The sequence below is a fragment of the Myodes glareolus genome, chromosome 27, assembly GCF_982192425.1.
Source record: "Myodes glareolus chromosome 27, mMyoGla1.1, whole genome shotgun sequence".
Lineage (NCBI taxonomy): Eukaryota > Metazoa > Chordata > Mammalia > Rodentia > Cricetidae > Myodes > Myodes glareolus.
Window position 1 is genome coordinate 42,965,755 of NC_142052.1, and position 20,857 is coordinate 42,986,611.

Genomic DNA, 20,857 nt, shown 5'->3' on the forward strand with positions numbered 1-20,857 from the left:
TATCTCCTTAGACTTCCTCCTCTGACTACAGAGATGATCCTCAGGCTGCACCCATGTCCGGCAAACCTTAGACTACCCTGAGCTCCTGTCTCCTTCCACATTCTCTTCCTCTCTCCATCCAGCCATACCACTCCTGCCTACACCTCCCTAGTGCTGGGATTAAAGGTGTGGGATCCCAAGTGCTGGGACCACCCTTGTGTGAGCTCTGTTTCTCTATAAGACAGATTCAGTCTTGGTAGCCCTAGGCAGCCTTGAGCTAATAAGAGAGAGATCCCTCTGCCCAAGTCTTCCAAGGCTTGGGGTTAAAGCTGTATACCAACACTGCCTGGTCTGCATTCTGCACACTGGCTTAGCTCTGCCCTCTGATCTTGAGGCAAGCCTTATTTGTTGAAACATAAACAAAATATCACTACACAGCAACCACGTAAACCAGGCATGGTGGCACACAGCTCTAACAAATGAGGAAGTAGAGGCAGGAGAATCAGGAGCTGAAGAACATCCTTCACTACATATCATATACCAAGTCAACCTGGGCTACGTGAGACCCTATATCAAAATCAAAATGATTTTGATAACAAACTCTGTCACATAATGAAAAATTTGTTGCTTCTTTATCATGAAAAATAACACGATTGGTCCAAAGAAAGACTTGCTCCCATACCTGGAAAAAGGCATTTCTCAGCTTCTTCTCTGTGAGTTACCTGAATTAAATATTCATTTTTGTAGACCATCAGAACAGACATTGTGATGGATGTTGGCCACAGCATAAACCCAGCCCTGGACATAGGCCAGGTACGTGTAACTAACTGTTTGTGTTTGCTTCCTGTTTCTGGGGCAGAAAGTGCAGTGAGTCTGAAGAGGAAACATCTCCTGCCCTGGGGAACTTATCCTGGTAGACAGGGTGTGTGAAGGGTTCTGTATGCGCCATTGGTGGAAGACATGATCGTGTGCGCACAGACCTGTGCGGACTCACCCAGAGTTACCGTTCCAATGGCTAAGACTAAAACCCAAGGCCTCTGACTTGGAATCTAGCACTGAATGGGACAGACAGAAATGGCTGTAGATGGGGTCCTGGGGACACTCTCCGAGACGCCCTGGAATGCCCCTTAAACTGCAGTTCTCCAGGTCGGGCAAGTCACAGGCATTGGTCATGCTCCTGGGAAGTTGCCTCGTAAACACATTCCTTCTCTCCTCTCAGGTCGAAGGTGCATTTGTTCAAGGAATGGGACTTTACACCATAGAGGAGCTGAGTTACTCCCCTCAGGGCGTTCTGTACAGCCGGGGTCCAAACCAGTACAAAATCCCCGCCATCTGCGACATCCCCACAGAGATGCACATCTCTTTCCTGCCCCCGTCTGAGCACTCGAATACCCTGTATTCCTCTAAGGTGAGCTGTGCTTGCTGACGGATCCTGGGTTTCTTTGCTGTCTTTAGGGCGGGGAGACATTGGTCTACTTGGTGTTTGAGGTCTTTCGGGTACTACAGAAGGAGTCCATAGTAAACATTTAATTATAAAGTGACTTAACAACACAGTGCAATATTCCCAGTATGCCTAACGTTGACTCTCAGGTCACATTTGACTTTTTATGTTGCAATAATCAACTTCATTTCTGTGTGTGCTTGCTCCATTTGAAATCATTTTCTTAAGCTAGAATTCTAAGTATAAAAATGCTAAGGTCAATGAGTAAATTACTTTTTCAAAAATAATATATATATATATATATAGCAGTCTAAAGGTTATATATATGTGCGTGTGTGTGTGTACATATATGCATATGAAACTATATTCAGTGAGGGATGGGCATTTTGTGTCATAACCTTCCTGGCTCATTTCTCTCAAGGGTCTAGGAGAGTCTGGGGTGTTCCTGGGTTGTTCGGTGTTTTTTGCCATCCATGACGCAGTGAGCGCAGCAAGACAGGAGAGAGGCATCTCTGGACCACTGAGGTTCAGAAGTCCACTGACCCCAGAGAAGATCCGCATGGCCTGTGAAGATACCTTCACAAAAATGGTATGTTGCCCTCCAGAGAAAAAACATAAAATTCTTCATTTCTGTCCCCTGGCTCCATGGCCATGTTTCTTTAACCCACTGCTGTGGTTTTCCCGTGGAAAAACAGATGACAGGAACCTCTTAGGGCACGCGAGCGGGATGGAGTGGCTCTTGAACTTGTGTCCCTTGGTTGAGTCTTTCCATCAGCCTGGCCTCGGCTGGTCTCCTGTGTGCTCAGGCCCTTATCACTTGAGAGGACCAGAAGGTTCGTTCTCTTGGTTTTATGTTTCCCCTGAATCAGGCCCAGGAGTTCAGGGGCTGCGGCTTGAACCTGGGACACACAGCCGGAGTCAAGTTCACTGAGCTATAGCCCACTGTCACCCACGCAGGCAGGCCCTGGCAGCGTGAGGGAAAGATCCCTCCCTGTGCAGCGTCCACGCTGAGCACACACTAGGGTTCTCTGCTGTCTGTACAGCAGCACGATTTGTGATTTTTCATAGTAAAGGAACCAGTGCCACCCAGTTCCCTCTCCAGCTACAAGACAAGTTTTCCTGTCCTGTGAGGGTGCCCCTCCCGCCGCCCCTCCCGCCCTCCGTCTGTGCAGGTTCTGCATAGGAATCTGGGCCTCACCGTGGACAAACATACACTGGCTCCATGTTTCCTTAGCCCTCTCCACGTGGGGTGGAAAGTTCTCCATCCCTCCGATGGGCCCTGTCCAGGAGGCCTCTGTACACCACGTGATGTCGTTATCTGACCTCTCATTGGTCCTTTCCTGGACGCCTCTGTACACCACGTGATGTCGTACTCTGCCCTCTCATTTGCCCTGCCCAGGATGCCTCTGTACACCACGTGATGTCGTTCTCTGATCTCTCATTGGCCCTGCCCAGGATGCCTCTGTACACCATGTGATGTCGTTCTCTGACCTCTCATTGGTCCTGTCCAGGAAGCCTCTGTACACCACGTGATGTCGTTCTCTCACCTCTCATTGGCCCTGAGGCCTGTGCTGGTTTTCATCTTCACCGTCTTCTGCTATTTATTTAACCAACGTCACGAGCGTGTTTCTAACTCATAAGCATCCAAACTTGTTCTTCCCTTCCAGATTCCAAGGGATGAACCTGGATCCTTTGTTCCCTGGAGCATCCCTGTGTGAGTCAGATGGGAACTGCAGGGACTGGGTCCACCCGTCTGCAGGATGCACCTCCCGGTCTCTCTGCTGGAAGATGCTAACGATGAAAGCCAGATTTTCACATCCCGGAATCATCCACACCTGATTTTCATGAAGCTGATTTGGAAGTTTTACTTCAGGATGCTCCAGATACACCTAAGCAGTTATAAATCTTCTTGTAAATCGCACAGTTATTAAATTGTTTCCTCTGAAGTGGTTTCATTCATTCATTCATTCATTCGTTCATTCATTCATTCATTCGTTATTCTGCCCCTCAGATCTATATAGTTAAATACAACAGCTAGGCTGTGCTCACTTTTGGTTTTATACACCAATGCAATTATACTATCTAGTGATTGACGATTTTATAAATGATTTCTTTCCTATTGTGGTCTGGAAATTCCTTTTTTTTTTTTTCCATTTCTCCTTGAGAGCATTCACCCCCACTTTTCTAATCAGGTCAGATATGGGCCTTATATCTAAAGAGTCTCTGGGACCACGGGGATCAGGAGGAGAGAGATAAATGAACTTCATCAAAACTTCAAAGGTGGCAACAGCCTTCCCACCACTCAGCTCTGTGCGGAAGGAGGGTCTAGATTCCAAAGGTAGCCTGGGCTACATAGCAAGGCTGTGTTCCAACAAAACAGGGGCTAAGGATATAATTGGTGATTGGATGCTTGCACAGGAAAGAGAAAGATAGAAAGTGATGAGAGAGAGGAGAGAGAGAGAGAGAGAGAGAGAGAGAGAGAGAGAGAGAGACTCACAGAATAGGACAGAATATTTGAAAATATATGACAAACGTCTTGTGTACCGAACACTTACAATTAGAACAAATCACTTTTCAGTTTTCTTTTTTTTGTGTTTGTGTGTTAACCAACAAAGCAGATAGAAAGAGATGTTTAAATGGCCAATCAGCACACGAGAAGATGCTCGGCCTTGTGTTGTCCTTGGGAAATGTAGGTCAAGGCTGTAGTGAGACACCACTCCCGTATACGATGACAGCTGTAGTGAGATGCCCAGTTTATGAACACATCTATACAGGCATGACAACCTGTCAGTCCCGCTCAGTCACCGTTCTGAAATGATCTCACTGTTTCCTCAGCCGCTGCTCCTGCAAGCCCCTCATTTGCCCCTGACTATTGCGATAATCGCCTCTTGTTTTCCTTGCATTCATTTTTGCTTCCTTCCAAGTTGTTCTCCAGGCTGAAGTCAAAGATATGCATCTCCATACATTCTGCACACATGACAGGCACACTTGCACACATGCACAGGCGCATATGAACATGGGAGACACAAATGCACAAGCTATGCTCTTGCCTAACAATCTCCAATGGCTTCCTTTCCATCCCATCAGAATCTTGTCCTGAAGCCCTAAAGTGCATCTGTACACTACGTGAGTGTCTATCTGGTCAACCTTGTCTCAGCATCCTCAATTCTGTCATGTGTCTCCCCTTCCTGCTCCTCATTTTGGAGCCTCTGTCTCTTTCCTCTGCCTGGAAAAATGCTCTCACCTCCACCCCTTCTGTGTCTGCCCACCTTCCTCTCTGCAGCACTTTTTGTGAGCATCCGAGTCCTGAGGCATGCAAGCCCAGAGGCAGGGGAGGATGGAAGTACAGCATCCAGAGCAAATACAAGTGGGAATGGAAGGAGGAAGCAGGTGTATGGGCAAGTGTAGACCCCAGCCAGACGGCATCCCATGTCAACATCTCTCCCTCAGCTCACACCTCAGCTCACGCTCCAAGATGAAGTAGAATGGACTATCCTGGTGACCGTGTGATAGGCATGGAGAGAGGTGCAGCTTGGTTCACAGGTTGGTTGGCACCAGATGCAGGTACAGACAGGATGGCAAGTGCGCTCAACAGTCTCTCTAGCAGTTGGTGAGGGATACGTGTTCCCAATGGACAGAGTTAGGTAGCGCATGTGATTATCACCTTCTTCTGGAACAGGCAGGTGTCCCACGGATAGAATAATCGTGGGGTAACAGATGGTTTGGCCTGGTGTTCAGAGCGTAAGAAGAGACTGGTGGGGAGTGCAGACAAGAGCTGCGTAAATGGGATGAGCGTGAGCCCGGTGTGTGAGGAGTTTTATATCACAGTGTCTTAGTTACTTTTCTGTTGCCATGAAAAACCATCAAGACCAAGGCAACTAATAAAGGAAAGCATTTAATTTGGGCTCCTGGTCCAGAGGATGGTAGAATCCGTGACAGTCATGGCAGAGAACATGGTAGCAGGCATAACCTTGGCGCCCTAGCCCTAGCCGGGAGCTTAGATGCTGAGACGACAACCATGTGGTGTAGTGGGATCAACTGGGAAGGTGTGGTCTTTTTAAACGTCAAAGCCCACCCGCAGCGCTGCATCTCCTCAAACAGGCCACACCTGCTAATCCTTCCCGCACCGTTCTGCCGGCTGGAGAACAAGCCGTGAGCTGTGTGGGCATACGGGTGCCATACTCATTCAATCACAGCAGGCTGGCACCCGGAAGGAAGCTTCTGTGATCAAAGGTGCCGAACAGGCAGCTGGACAAACTGGCACGGCCTCTCCCCTCCTGGGTTACCCAGTGCTGACACAGGTGTGAGGTTGTGACAATGGTCACCATGCCAAGCACTCACGTTTACACCTGTCATCTTAAGATCTCATGAAACACCGCGTCGGAAGGGTCTGCAGCACATGGGAGTGTGGAGCCCCTCACATCATGCGTGCTCTGTGCTCCCAGACACCGCTCACGTATGACAGTGCCGCCATGGCCTAACAGACACAGCTGGAGTGTCACACGGGAAGTCCCGCCTCTCAGGATGCAGACCTGTGATGGGCAAGACTCTGCAGTGTTCTGTCCCCGTGACAATATGGCAGCAGAAAAGAGTTCATAGGTTATGCAGCTACCCATTGTATGCTTTAAAATTCCCCAAATAAGAAGGTAAAACAGCCCTGATAGAAATCAAAGGACACAAAAATAAATAGAAATGTTTAGTAAAAATATAGCAAGGGGATAATCTCAGGCTAAGAAGAGGAATGCTGGGAACATCCTCATATAACCGGACCTCACTGGGGCACCGGGCACTTCTCTGTAATCATCATTAATTTAAAGAAAACATCAATCTGGTACAGTATTCCCAAATGATGTTAAGGTGATCATTCTACTTAGCTCTTCTGAGGTTGGTGGTAGCCGGGTGTCCTGTTTCCACCGAGCTTTCAGCGCACATCTTGGGTGAAATGATACAACCTCCTTGGGGTGCAGTCTCCTCTTCTATACATTAAACATATCGGTCCTCTTCACCGATCTGCTTTGTAGATCCAAGTGTCCTGACCCTAAGAGCTGGGTTGGGGAACGGTCCATTCTGATGCTGTAAGACATTGAAGGAGATGGCTAGGTCTACTCTGGAATGATCTCTACCTGTGTGTATAAGGTATTTGCTGCAGACTCTATTCTCTTTGCTTCTCTATGCCAAGGCTAATTCAGGAATGAAAACCAAAGATGCCAGTGGCTACTGTAAACCTTGTGACCTCATACCTTCCCAGAGAGGGGCATGAAACCTAGATGAGCGCTTGGTCTGGCTTCAGACTTGTGTCTGGTAGTCCGGCAAGGAAGCGATCATCCAGAGGAATCTGCTGTGCTCCTTCTGCCAAAGGAAAAGCATCAAAGGCCTATACCACTGTACCTTTTATTGATTATATCCAGTGGCATTCTTATTCTAAAAACAAGTTCCAAGTCGGGCAATGGTGGTGCACACCTTTAATCCAAGCACTCGGGAGGCAGAGGCAGGCAGATCTCTGTGAGTTCAAAGTCAATCTGATCTTCTACAGAGTAAGTTCCAAGACAGCTAAGGTAACAGAGCAAAACCACATCTCAAAAAACAAAACAAAACAAGTTCCAAAATGGAAATTAAATGAAAAAATAGCTACCTACAACATCATGCTACCCCATGATCTGAGTCTCACCTGGGAATGAGTCTTTTTCCTGGAGTAGCAGCGCCACCCAGAGTGTGGGAAACACTGCCACGCTTACAGTGTGTGACTTCTGGGGCAGAACAACCGATTCAGTGTGTACATGTGGATACAGGGCCAGACGACGTGTGTGGGGTGGGCAGAGAACACACGGATGAGAGAGGTTAGGACCCCAAGTGTCTGAAGGTGGATGGGAAGCGCGGGGGTGCTGCTTGTGAGCACAGCAACATCAATGGGTGAGATACGGATGATGGCAGCCGTGTCCCTCAACACAAGAAACAACAATAATCTCATGTTATGCTTTCTTTTTAAATTATTTTTTATTTAAAACTGTTTTTTTTTTCATTTTACATACCAAACATAGTTCCCCTTCCCCGCCCTCCGCTCTCTCCCACTACACCTTCCTCTGACCCAAACCTCCAGCCATTCCTCAGAAATGGTAAGGCTTCCACATGGGGAGTCAACAAAGTCTGACATATTGAGTTGGAGCAAGTCCAAGACCCTCCCTCCATATCTAGGCTGAGCAAGGTATCCCACAATAGGGAATGGACTCCAAAAAGCCAAGTCCTGCACTAGAGACTAGGGTTTGAAGTCAGGGATGGTGATGCCTCCAGAAGTTCCTTTGTTGTACAGGATTGTTTTGACTATCCTAGGTTGTTTTTTTGTTTGTTCGTTTGTTTGTTTTTCTATATGAAGTTGAGTACGATTCTTTTGAAGTCTGTGAAGAATTTTGCTGGGATTTTGATGGGCGTTGCATTGAATCTGTAGATTGTTTTTGGTAGGATTGCCATTTTTACTATATTGATCCTACTTATCCAAGGGCATGAGAGATCTTTTCATTTTCTGATATCTTCTTCAGTTTCGTTCTTCTTATGTTATTTGTGGCTATTGTAAAGAGTATGTTTCCCTGATTTCTTTTTCAGCCTGTTTATCATTTGTGTATAGGAGAGCTACTGATTTTTTTTTTTTTGAGTTGGTCTTCCGTCCAGCCACATTACTAAAGGTATTTATCAGCTGTAGAAATTCCCTGGTAGAACTTTTGGGGTCACTTATGTATCATATCATCTTCAAATAGTGAAAGTCTGACTTCTTCCTTTCCAATTTGTATCCCCTTGATCTCCTTTTGCTGTCTAACTAGAACTTTGAGTACTACATTGAAAACATATGGAGAGAGTGGACAGCCTTGTCTTGTTTCTGATTTTAATGTAATCGCTTTGAGTTTCTCCTCAGTTAGTTTGATGTTGGCCATTGACTTGCTGCACATTGCTTTTTATCATGTTTAGGTATGTTCCTTGTATCTCTGACCTCTCCAAGACCCTTATCATGAAGGGATGTTGAATTTTGTTGAAGGAATGTTCATATTCTAATGAGTTCACCGTGTGTGTTTTTTTTCTTTCAGTTTGTTTATATGGCAGATTACATTGACAGATTTTTATATGTTGAACCATCCTTGCATTTCTAGGATAAAGTCTACTTGATCATGGTGGATGTTTGTGTGTGTGTGTGTTCTTAGATTTGGTTTGCCAGTATTTTATTGAGTATTTTTAGTATTTTTGCATCAATGTTCATGAGGAAGATGGGTCTGCAATTCTCTTTCTTTGTTGCATCTTGGTGTGGTTTGGGTATCAGGGTGACTATAGCCTTATAGAAAGAGTTTGGCAATATTCCTTTTGTTTCTCTGGTGTGGAACAATTTGAGGAGTATTGGTATTAGTTCTCCTTTGAAAATATGGTAGATTTCCGCACTAGAAATCTGCAGATTTCTAGGTTGGTACTAGACTTTTTTTGATTAAAAGATTTTTAATGACTGATTCTATTTACTTAGGGGTTATATAAAGGTCTATTTAAGTTATTTATCTGGTCTTGATTTAATTTTGGTAAGTTGTACCTATCCAGAAAATTGTCCATTTCTTTTGGGTTTTCCAATTTTGTGGGGTACAGGTTTTTGAAGCACTACCTAATGATTCTCTGAATTTCCTCAGTGTCTGTTGTTATGTCCCACTTTTCATTTCAGATTTTGTTAATTTGGATATTCTCTCTCTGCCTTTTTATCGGCAAATCAATCCCACACCAGTTATGTTTTAAGGGGTTATTTATTTTGGGGGGTAAAACTTACATACACCATAAACCGTCAGGAAGGGAGCCTAGTCGCTGGAGCAGGAGCCGGGAGCAGGAGCCAGGAGCAGGAGCCGGGAGCAGGAGCCGGGACCAAGCACCGGAACCAAGAGGGCCTCATCCGGATATGCTTCTCTTTTTAAAAGAGAAATATACCACGCCCCAGTGGGCTGGTATTTCAGCAGCTATTGGCTGATGGAGCGGAAGTCGCTCCCCGCTGCACTGTGGGCTCGTATTTCAGCGACTATTGGTTGAGGCAGCGGAAGTTACTCCCACAACACCTTTTGGTTAGTTTGGATAAGTATTTGTCTGTCTTGTTGATTTTCTCAATGAACCAGCTCTTTGTTTTATTAATTCTTTGTATTGTTCTTTTGTTTCTATCTTATTGATTCAGCCCTCAGTTTGATTATTTACTGTTGCCTAATCCTCCTGAATAAGTTTACTTTATTTTTTGATCTAGAGCTTTTGTGTGTGCTGCTAAGTCACTGGTGTGAGATTTCTTCAGATTCTTTATATAGTCACTTAGTGTTATGAACTTTTCTCTTAACACTGTTTTCGTATTGTCCCCTGAGTTTGGATAGGTTGTGTTTTCATTTTCATTGAAGCATAGGAAATCTTTAATTTCTTTCTTATTTCTTCCTTTACCCAGTGGTGATTCAGGTGAGTGTTGTTCTGTTTCCATGAGATTGTAGGTTTTCTGTATTGTTTTCTGAGTTGTTTTTGAATTGTAATTTTAAGCCATGATTATCCAATAAGATACAGGGGGTTATGTCAATGTTTTTGTATCTACTGAGATTTGCTTTGTGCTGGCCACATCTTGATCAGAAGGCAACAGGAAGTGGACTGTCTGTCACACTGAGTGAAGCTTGAGCAAAAGAGACCTCAAAGCCCTGCCCCCATGGTGACACACTTCCTCCAACAGGCCACACCTACTCTTAACAAGGCTATACCTCCTAATAGTGTCTCTGCCTCCCAGAGCTGGGGTGGCAGGCAGCCCATCACATCCACTCAGCATTTATGCTTCTGGGATTCCAAACTCTGATCCTCGGGCTTGTGTGCAAGAGACTTAACCACTGAGCCGTCTCCAGCCCTGCTTTTCCCATTTCTCTTATTTACTACTAAACCTGTATGTGTTTTTATGTGACCAGTGTCAATCTCTAGTTGAACCATTAGCTTAAAAGACACTGAATAACCTCTGACCTGCTTCTTTCACTAAGCAGCGGTTTCTGAGCACCTGCCGTGAGCAACATCCTGGGCAAAGACTACAGATAAGGTCTCTTAAGTTGATGTTCAATAGAGAAAGTGATAACCAGGCAGATAATAAATACCGTTACTTCAGCTATGAAAAGCGCTGTAGGAGGTGTGGAGAGAGGTGTTTGCAAGCATCTCCTGGTGACATTGCTGGCCCTGTGAAAGTGTCACCTGTGAGTAGCCATGCTTAGAAAATCTCGTCAGGAAACCAGAAGCGTACAGCTAATCCATCTCTGTTTTGTATACTACATCCTGTTCCACTCTAGGTCAGAGTCATAGACTTTCTGTAGAAAAATTATAATTTATGAGTTCTTACTGTCTAAGGATGCAAATGTTTAGATTCGGTTGTATCAGCACACACTCAGCAGGGGGAGCTCGTGGTTTAGTTTTGGCAAAGCTGAGCAAAAGGGTTGTGACCAGAGGAATCTGCAGGAAGCTGACTCTGGCCTGAAGAGGCTTATCTCACTTATCTGAGAAAGGAAGGCTTGTTTCCCTCATTTGAGAAAGGGAGGCTTGTCTGCCTCATCTGAGAAAGGAAGGCTTCTCTCCCTCATCTGAGAGGGGAAGGCTCGCCTGACTCATGGTGTGAGTGCCTGTGGCAGAATTCCTACCAGTAAAGTTTTGTTTTGTTGGCCCAATAGGTTAACTTAGAACAAACAGCCCAGCTCAAGGGTCCAAAGATTCATCTAGAAAGAGGAGACCTGTTCCCTGTTCACCTCTCTACTCTCCACGACTTTTCATCCCCCATTGAACTCGGGATGTCAACTTTCTTGAGCTGTCTTCTCTGGACCGTGAGTCATCACTGACTAAATAGAGATCCCTGCCGCTGGAGATCACACAGCACCGGTTGTTTACAGCCCAGTGGATGTCGAAAGAGCGCTGACGCCGTGAAGATCGGTGCATTGGCAAGATGAAGACGGAGAGGAATAATGAAACCCCAGCGTCAGGGCTGTGCTGTGTGACTCAGCAAAACTAAACCTAGGAGAAGACGGCAACACTGATGGACTGGTGTGCGCATGTCTGTTGTCCATGGCAACACTGATGGACTGGTGTGTGCATGTCTGCTGTCCACGGCAACACCGATGGACTGGTGTGTGCATGTCTGTTGTCCACGGCAACACCGATGGACTGGTGTGTGCACCTCTGTTGTCCACAGCAACACTGATGGACTGGTGTGTGCACCTCTGTTGTCCACGGCAACACCGATGGACTGGTGTGTGACCCTCTGTTGTCCATGGCAACAATGATGGGCTGGTGTGTGCATGTCTGTTGTCCACGGCAACACTGATGGACTGGTGTGTGCATGTCTGTTGCCCACGGCAATACTGGTGGACTGGTGTGTGAGCCTCTGTTGTCCATGGCAACACTGATGGACTGGTGTGCACACCTCTGTTGTCCATGGCAACACTGATGGACTGGTGTGTGCACCTCTGTTGTCCACGGCAACACTGATGGACTCGTGTGTGCGCCTCTGTTGTCCACAGTTTCCAGTTACTCCAAGGACAAGGCCTGCCAGAAACATGTGGGTTAGATAGGAGTTCCTAGCATCACACAGGCTCTTTGGTGCTAGCTGCTTCTACAAGAAGAAAAACAGCATGTGTGTGTGAGTGTGTGTGTGGGTGTGTGTGTGCGCATGCATGCGCGCACACACACACATACATGTTCATGCGTGCATGAGGAGCGTGGCCTACTCTGTAGCCCAGGCTGTTGTAGAATTTACCATATAGCCCAGGCTGGCCCCAAAGCCGAGGAAATGCTCCCTCTTCAGTCTCTCAGATGGTGAGATTACAGATGGGAGCTGTCACGCCCAGCACAAAAAGCAACTAAAAAAGTCCTTCCCCTTCTTGAATACATTTGTTAACAGAAAACGCACAAGTGTTGAGAAGAGATGGCTCTTAATCCAGAGCTTTTCAGCCTTACACCCAATGTGTGGTCGCACTTGCGTCCTTACTTTCGCATTTTTCCTTACTTAAAACGATCCCAGATACTCTTTAATTAAAGTGTAAAGCACCCAAACTGTCACGACCTAAAACAGCAGCATTGTGAAAGCATCTCTTAGCTGGGGGAGAAGCAACAATGAATGAGGAACGGCGCAGGCGCAGTCAGCACGCTGTCCTCGGAAATGTCTGACACAGCCGCCACTCAGGCCCTCAACACCGAGTGCAGAAACCTTGAACTCTCGGGAGTTCTTGCGAGCCCACAGCTCTCTGCCTGGTGCCAGGAAAAACCCAGTAACTTGAAAAGTAACTGGAATATGAGTGTGTAGAGATGGCTTTACTCTGCTTGTTCTCCCTGCATAACTGAGTCCTGTATTGTGGGAGAGAAACCCCGGGCCTCTCCTTGTCGGACAGCTGCGCGGCGTTCACTGGGGTCAGCTCTGCTGCGATGGAGAAAGGACAGGGAGGGCACCTGCCTAGGAAAACGCTGTGTATTACCTAAGAGGGACCGGGCAACTCCTTCCTCAGCTGCCTGAGAGGAGATATCAGAGAAGGCTCTCTTTGGGGAGCCAGGACCTTAGAAGTAGCAGAGTGAGCTAGGAACACACCAGCTAGATTTCATTTAATTTCACTTTGCAAATAAAACTATGACCTAGGACTAAATGAAATCAAGCCATGGCGAAGGAAGCTGCTTCCCTTTCCAGTGGTTTCCCTTTACTCGGGCTGAGAACACCTGTGGATCTCATCCTCTGGACTCAGTAAGAGAAAGATCTGTTTTACTATTTGTGGGTGCCAAGAAAAAAATCTTACATTCCCCCCGAATCTAATCCCTTTCTGTCGTTGGAGTGAAAGCCCAAACAACGTGCTGTGTGAATAGAGAAGGTAGCTGCCTAACAACCTTGCTGTTCCCTGGGCCAAAGACAGCAGCCCTGTTACCAGGTGAGACCTATTTTGTGACCTATGCCAGGCTTTCTCCTCCTTTCAGTACCTGGGGTCTCGATACAGGAAGGAGGAACTGGTTCTCTGCTACCCACCGAGAGAGGTGTTGCCTGTCACAAGTAGGGTCCGGGGATACTTCGTTTTCAGTCCCAGGAGGTCTTTTAGGGTTCCTGGGGCACTCCAGGTAGTCCATTCCCCACAGAATGTCAGAACTCTCTCCTGGGGACCCTCTGCTGTCCCCTGCAGTATTGAAACTCAGACAATGATGATGTCAGCGACAAACCACACAGACAACTCCACAGCCACAACTGAACAGGCAGGAACCCTGGGTAACAAAACAGAGGCAAGTAATTTGCATCCTAACTCATACTTAAATTAATTCCTTTGAATGTTTTTCTCATCTCTCGTAGCTCAAAAAGTGAAGTGGATTTTAATAAAGTCTCATCATAAACAACAAGACTCTTACATACAGAATCTTATGTCAATTTCCTAACCAAAGAAATGACTGTAGACCGAACTATCAATGACGATAGACTATCACCAGAGCATTAAGCACAGGTGGGCTGAGGGCCACGTAAAATTACCAGGCAGAGAAACAAGCTAAAGGTATCAGGAGACAGAAGACCCAGGTTCTAATCCCAGCCTGGCTACTAAGAACCCAGATCAATAGAGGAAATCTCTGGACTTTCTCTTGATGTGTGTGAAAATTAAGAAGAATGTATGAATGGCATTTGGCTCTCAGAGGTCACTGAAATATGGGGTGATTCTGCTCTGCTGATCAACAAAAAACAACCTACCCCAACAACAACAAACCACTGAAAGTCTAGAGCGCCAAGCTTATTGAAGGCATCAACCATTGGTGACGTCCGTGGTTTCCTGAGCGACACTGGGAGCTTCAGGCTACGGAGGGCTTTTCTCGGTTGCTAACGGGCAGGGTTTTTCTAGGTTTCCCTCCCATCAGTTTCTCTGAAACAAATGGCTGTGGCAGGGAACAAAACATTACCATGAACGAGAGTGAGACCAAAACGCGCGAGGGAAATTTCATGCCTCGTCAAGCAAAGTTTTAATTTTAGCTTCCTTCCCTTCTCCTCTGTGTGGATGTCCTGTGCCCTCTGTTTTGATTTGATACAGGAATCAATTAATATGCTCATATTTTCTGTCTAAACTCGTTTCTACCTACTAAGTCAAATCACATTTGGTATTAACTTACAGTGTGCAGGAAAGAATGGGCAAATATGGTAACGTCTCATCTAGTTTGAGGGTCAAATCGCAAACGTGGCTGGTCCAGGGACACAGACCGCTAAAGTGAAGAAGACTTGACCCCAGGGCACCAGGCTTCTTGCTGTCGTCCCCTGAAATGCAAGTTCTGGACAACTGAAAAAAAGCATGGCCTCAGCCGTCTCTGCCAGTTAATATTAAACAAAGCAACATTTCCCAGGCAGGAATTGAATTGCTTAATTTGTTTCAAATGAACTTTGATGACTTTGATCCTCGCAAACATACTTTGTGAAAACACACTTGCTCTTTGGATGAGCGTCCATAAGAAGACCTTTGCGAAGAATGTCCATGTGTTCATGGATCATCTCACTGAATGATTTTGTCATACGGGAATCCTGGCCAGACGGCTGCTGGAAAGCAGGCTCTCACTAGAGACGGATGGGTTAAATGGAAACATCTCCATCGCTGTAAATGCTGCACGGGGTTCTGTGTCTCTGTGCTGAGCACGGGAGGATGGCGGACAGGAGCGCTCCTGGGCACGTGGGAAAACTCTGCTGCAATGGTTCCTAGGCTCTCAGCAGGTGAAGGCAGCGTTTTCAAAGTAGAACCTGAACATTCTGACAGCATCCCCAGAACACATTTTTGGGGTTCCAAAGTCAAAACTGTTTTCTAAGGAAGAACGATAGGTATGATTTGCCTTCTTTCTTCACATTGCCTCAGGAGTATAAGGTGGCGTGTAAAATGCTTCCTGGTGTGTGTCCTCACACCTGAGTGCAGCCTGAAGCCCAACACAAACCCAACTGCTTTCCCGAAAACCAGAGTTAGAAGTACAAAATCCTGACCGATGCCCCTCTTGTTACTGAACTAGGTTCCCAGCACCCACACAGCAGCTGACATGATCCATGATTCCAGGACAGAAGCTCTGATGCCACCTTCTGGCTTCCAAGGGCATTGCCCAATATCGTGTGCTGATGTACGTTTAGGCAAATCACCTCCTCCATATAAAAATAAATAAATCTTCATTTTAAAAAGTTTGCTCTGGCTACTTATAAAGAACTGAATGAACAATTAAAATATTTTCCTCTTGGATTTTCACACACAGCCCCTGTCAATAGCTAAACCCACATAACCAAAACTTGTTGGGTTGACATTTTTAAAGATGTAAATAGCACTGAAACCAAGCCAAACCAAACAAACAAAAAAGGCCAAGAACCGTGCAGAGTGGAGAGCGTGGTGCCTGGGTAGTGAGGAGCTCAGCCCTTCTCCTGCACAGCACACGTGGGCTCACAACCAAGGCAGCTAAGAGGCAAGCACCCTATTGCAGGAGACTACCCCAAGGGGCAAGCAGGAGGGAACACTGCCCAAATTGGAAGGACTGTCCTCAGGAAGAGGCAGTTCGTCTTTTCTGCATCCGGGGTGTACGGCATATGGCCAGATACTTCGGGCTCTCCTATGAGAAGGCTGTGAAACAAACAAATTCCAAGGAGTCCAAGGGAAGCCCAGAGAAGCTCTTTAAATAATATCGGGGCTGCTCAGTACCTTGTACCCGGGTGGAGCCTTTGGCTACTGAAACAGGGAATTCGGATCGACCCCTTCCTGCTCCTAAATTTTCATGGATCTTTATGGGTATTGGGTATAGAACATACTTTCCCTAGACACAGAATATGAGAAAGATCAGGGACAAGATGGGCCTGTCCACGGGCAAATTCTGAAAACCGATTTAAAAACTTTATTCATGGCTCTGGAGGGCCACATAATACAGCGTCACCCAGAGGAGCAAACACGGGCAGAGGCACCAGCGGGGACAAGTGATGGGGCTCTTGGTTCTCTCACGGGCACCATCGAACCCAGGAAAGTGGGGGAGAACAAGCCATTAGTTCAGGGGGGAAGATAAGTTCCGGGATTGCGTCCAAGGGCTGAAATTTTCCTTCTAGCTACAAAGCGGGATGCACAGTGTGCTAGCTTATTCATGTAAGACTGTTGGGCCTGCCTCCCCTTACTCCCTGGGGTGTGTCTCTGAGGACAGTTCTGGTCAGCCAGCTAAAGCTTCCTGTTGTCCCTGTGCTCACTCTGCCCATAGCCTGGTGATTTAGCTACAGGGCACAGTCCACCTTTGGTGTGGTAATTTCCCACCTGCCCGGGAGAATTACACAGGCGCCAAGGTCTCTCTTGCTGCTGTCGCTGCTCTCCACCCCTACGGCGCCAGGTCCCATATGGCGCCAGTTTCCCCTCTGGTTGGGAGGGAGTTCCCTCACTGGGGCCAAGGTATATTAACCTTGCATTCAGCTAAATAAAGTGGCATTTGGCTATCTCTTATCGAATGACCCAGGTCTCTTGTGTTGTGTCTTTTGTTTAATCTCCAGGCCTTTGCCCAAACTCATGATTGGTTTGGAGGCGCGCGGCTGTACCGAGAGAGGGTGATGCAGAATCGGGTGGTACATAAGACAAAAAGTCCATTGCGGAAGATTGGCAGCACATGACATATTAAAGCCATTATCAGATAAATCAGGCCCAAGAATTCATCAAACACACTAAACCGTCAAAGAACGCCTGCAATGAGGGCTCCATCACTGCCATTGAGGGCCTGATTGATCTGACCGCCCCATGCCTGTGGGCATCGAGACACCTACAGGCAGAGAGCTCCTGTTTGTCCTCTGAGCTCCAGCTCAGCGTTGTCCTCACTGCTTGGCGGGCCCTGTCCTTGGAGTACCAAGTTTGCTGTCCGTTCCTCTGCCTGGCCTCTGCTTGCCTTGAGCCTAGCGTGACTCATTGGGTTCTTAACAACTTACCTGCAATGGCTCCTTGCATCTGTACCAGCCGCTGCCTTTAATAAACCCAGCTCCCAAGTCTGTAGCCTCTTAATCAACCCCTTTGTAGCCGTTCTGCAACACGCATATCTTACTGTATGGCGTGTGTGATTTGAGAGCTAACACGCGTACTCAAAACTGGAACAAAAGGAGCTGCTTTTGCCACAGTCCCACTACCAAGAGAAGCTGGGCTCCTTGTTCCGTCACAGCCAACAGTGTTGACACACTGCAGTGTGCACACATTTATATCTCACTGGTGTGAGAAACACCAAATGTGACTTCAAGAAGTCCATTTCCACCTGCCCCCCCCCGCTGTTGTCACTAACCTGGCCCTCTCTCACCAGGTCCCCTCCACAAGAGACAAAAGGATGCCAGAGTGAGGGATCATCCCACCAGACAGCCAGCAGCCTGATGCCTGGGAGCCACAGGCCTTTGACACCGTGGCCTCAGGATTCCTGTCCCCAGAAGCCCCAGACCCACTTCCAGGACCCTGTAGGCCTCTCTGCTCCATTCTTTCTTGTTGAGCGATGCCTGAGTGGTAGCCAATGGCAAATGACTGGGATAGGTACAATCTGGGCACACAAACCGGGGGTGCAGTCTGTGATGCCAGCGGTGTGGCAGAGCTAGGCACAGAGAGATGAGACCTGGGCTCTTCCCCTTACCTGTCTGCTTTGGGCCTGCGGACACCAGTGGCAGGCCTGAGCCCTGTCCCTACACACAGGGGTATTTGGGGGCTGTGGGCTAAAGAGCCCACATCATTCTTTCAAATTCCTTGCTTTCCCTTCTCTCTAGACTAGAAATCAAGCGAACTTGACTTTCAGAGGAAATTGTATTTTTAATGTAATTACTATAATATCCATGGGAATTTCTTTTTGTCCAAACATTTTGTGTGTGCGCGCATGCAATTCTAGTAAAATCACGTTGAAGTGCTGAAAAGTCAACAGAAATAAGACGGCTTCATAATAGCTTGGTGCAGACTTATGGGCACGTATATTTTTCTAAACCTAATTTCATGTACCTTTTTATATTGTATATGCTCATGATATTTAATGGAGTCAATGTCTCAAATTTCAAATTACTTCACATTAAGCAAGTCCATTTTATTTTTAAATTCTTTAAAGGTTACAGAAAAAGATTCCAGGTTAGTGTAAGTTCCCATGAAGCAGTGATATCAGGGTAGTCTTAGTGAGCCTGTCGTGCTAGGCATTAAGGCGAGCTCCATCCCTTGTTACAAAGAACACTTTTCTCATAACAAATATGGACCTACTTCTGGTCATTCTCCTGAAGTGGATTTCTGGCAGTGAAATTGCTCAGCCAGAGAGTATGGAAGTAAAATCTAATGCCCTTGTCACACAAACCCCATTGCTTGACACAGCTGTCAAAAACAGAGATTCTGAGCCTCCATCATTATGAAAATCAGACATCTAATATACAACTCCTGTGTGTTGCCATTCCACTTGGGACTTCCTGAGCAAATGTACTCTACCCTAAACTTCCTGCAGTGGTTATCCATTTCTATTGAAGAAGTCACAGAGCTGGCGTTGAGCCAAAGCCAGCCCCCACATCAGAGCCATCTTAACTACTGACTACCTCCTAGTTCCGAGGACTTCTTTCTCCCAGGTGGACTCGAGGTGGCTGTGACCCCAGGTCAATGGAAAGAGAGAGACAGTTGGCTTTGGAGCCTCTGCTCTTTCCCAGAACACAAAACCCTCTGACCCATGTGGGCGGCTTGCACTGAGAGCAAAAACAAGAAGATGGAGGGCAGTGAAAAGAGAAAAGGGAAACTCACACTTGTAAGCCTCTGCACTTTTCTGTGGATACCCAGGCCCGATTCAGGCGTGCGCTTTCCTGAACTCAAGTCCACATGAATGGACGATTGTCCTGAGGGTTAAAACACACACACAAAAGAGACCTGCTCACTTACCAAAGAGTAAATGTCCACTTTATTAAACTCAAGTCGGGTATTTATACCAGTGGGCAAGGGGGTTCAAAAGGGCATGGCCTCCTCCCATCAGGAGCAGTAGAAGGAGATTACAGGTGCCCGGTGCCTCAGGCAGAATCAGCTGGGGGAGGCAGGCTATGGGGCCCACTGCTAGAACCTTGTTTACAGGTGGAATCACCATAACAAAAGAGAGCCAAGTTCTTCCTAAACTATACCCTCAAGTCAGTGCTAGTGCAGAATCTCCAGGGAGCCAGAGGTCAACCGGCCCTGCTAATCGCCACGAAGTGGGGGGGGGGAAGACCTGTGTACCTACACACACTGGTTTGCTTCTCCAGCTCATTTTTTTCTTCATCCAAGCAGCATTGCCCATTCCCGTTCATCTGGCAGCAAGATGAACTCTACAGGAGACAACAGTAGGGTTAAATCGGGGAGTCACAGAGTTCTAAGAATCCGGAGGGGGTGAGGATGGTTATGGTGATGGCCCAGTATGACTTCAATGTGTGCTCCTCCAGAGCTCATACTGAAACGTAATAGCCGCTGTGACTGTACTAGAAGGAGCCTCCACCATGAATGGAGTAATGGCTACAGCAGGAGAGGTTCCTATTTAAAGGACAATCTAGGACCCCTGGGCCTCTCTTTTACCCTCAGATCTCCTCCACTATTGCAGTGCCTTCTGCCAAGTTATATCACAGCAGGAGAGCCCTTGCTAGATGGAACACCCTGCTCTTGAATGCGACAGCCTCCAGATCTGTGACCAACAGACTTCTGTGCACTAGAATTGATCCGGGGTGTGGTTGTCAGTTACAGTAGCATAGAACGGACTAAGACACAGCGGTGGTGGAAGTGTAAACTCTGAAAGTCGTGGTCTAGGTTTGGTTGAGCAAACAGTGTGTGCTCAGCATGACGTTTGCGTGTTGTGCTCAGCATGACGATTGTGTGTTGTGCTCAGCATGACGATTGTGTGTTGTGCTCAGCATGACGTTTGAGTGTTGTGCTCAGCATGACGCTTGTGTGTTGTGCTCAGCATGACGTTTGTTGTTAGAGTCTGCCTTCCAGTGGATATCCACACCCGACCCAGGCGCGTGCCTTCCCGAACTCGGGCCCACAAGAATGGACGATTGTCCTGAGGGTTAAAAAAGACACACACAAAAAGAGACCTTTGCTCATTTACCAGAGTAAATGGCAACTTTATTAAACTCAAGTCGGGTATTTATACCAGTGGGCAACCAGGATCAAAAAGGCAAGGCCTCCTCCCATCCAGGAGCAGGAAGGAGAATAAAGGCCCCAGTAAAGGAAAACTCCTCCTACCCAGAGGGGGCTGGGGAAACTGGCCTCTGTGGGAGTTTTTCCACAGACAGGTGGTCGAGGGTACAAGGCAATGTCAGACAGGTAGATGGGCCTTGGCACCTGAGCTTCTTTGAGGCAGGTTGAGAAATTACCATTTTAAAGTAAAATAGATCCCTCAGGCTAATGTACCAGGCTGTAGCAGAACCAAGGACTGAACTAGCAGGAAGCATAGCTGGCTAGCGTAAACATTATTTGCATCCAGTATTTT

General features: G+C 46.9%; 1 protein-coding gene across 1 annotated transcript in view; it reads left to right on the plus strand.

The window, feature by feature from the left end:
• LOC146889407 (aldehyde oxidase 1-like) overlaps positions 1-3,366 on the plus strand; it is a 55,523-nt gene extending 52,157 nt beyond the window's left edge. Inside the window, exons 32-35 of the mRNA XM_087902420.1 lie at positions 727-792; positions 1,199-1,387; positions 1,842-2,009; positions 3,088-3,366. Coding sequence (XP_087758546.1) covers positions 727-792; positions 1,199-1,387; positions 1,842-2,009; positions 3,088-3,138 — 474 coding nt within the window. The 3' untranslated portion in view covers positions 3,139-3,366. The remainder of the gene's footprint in view (positions 1-726; positions 793-1,198; positions 1,388-1,841; positions 2,010-3,087) is intronic.
• The last annotated feature ends 17,491 nt before the right edge of the window (positions 3,367-20,857 follow it).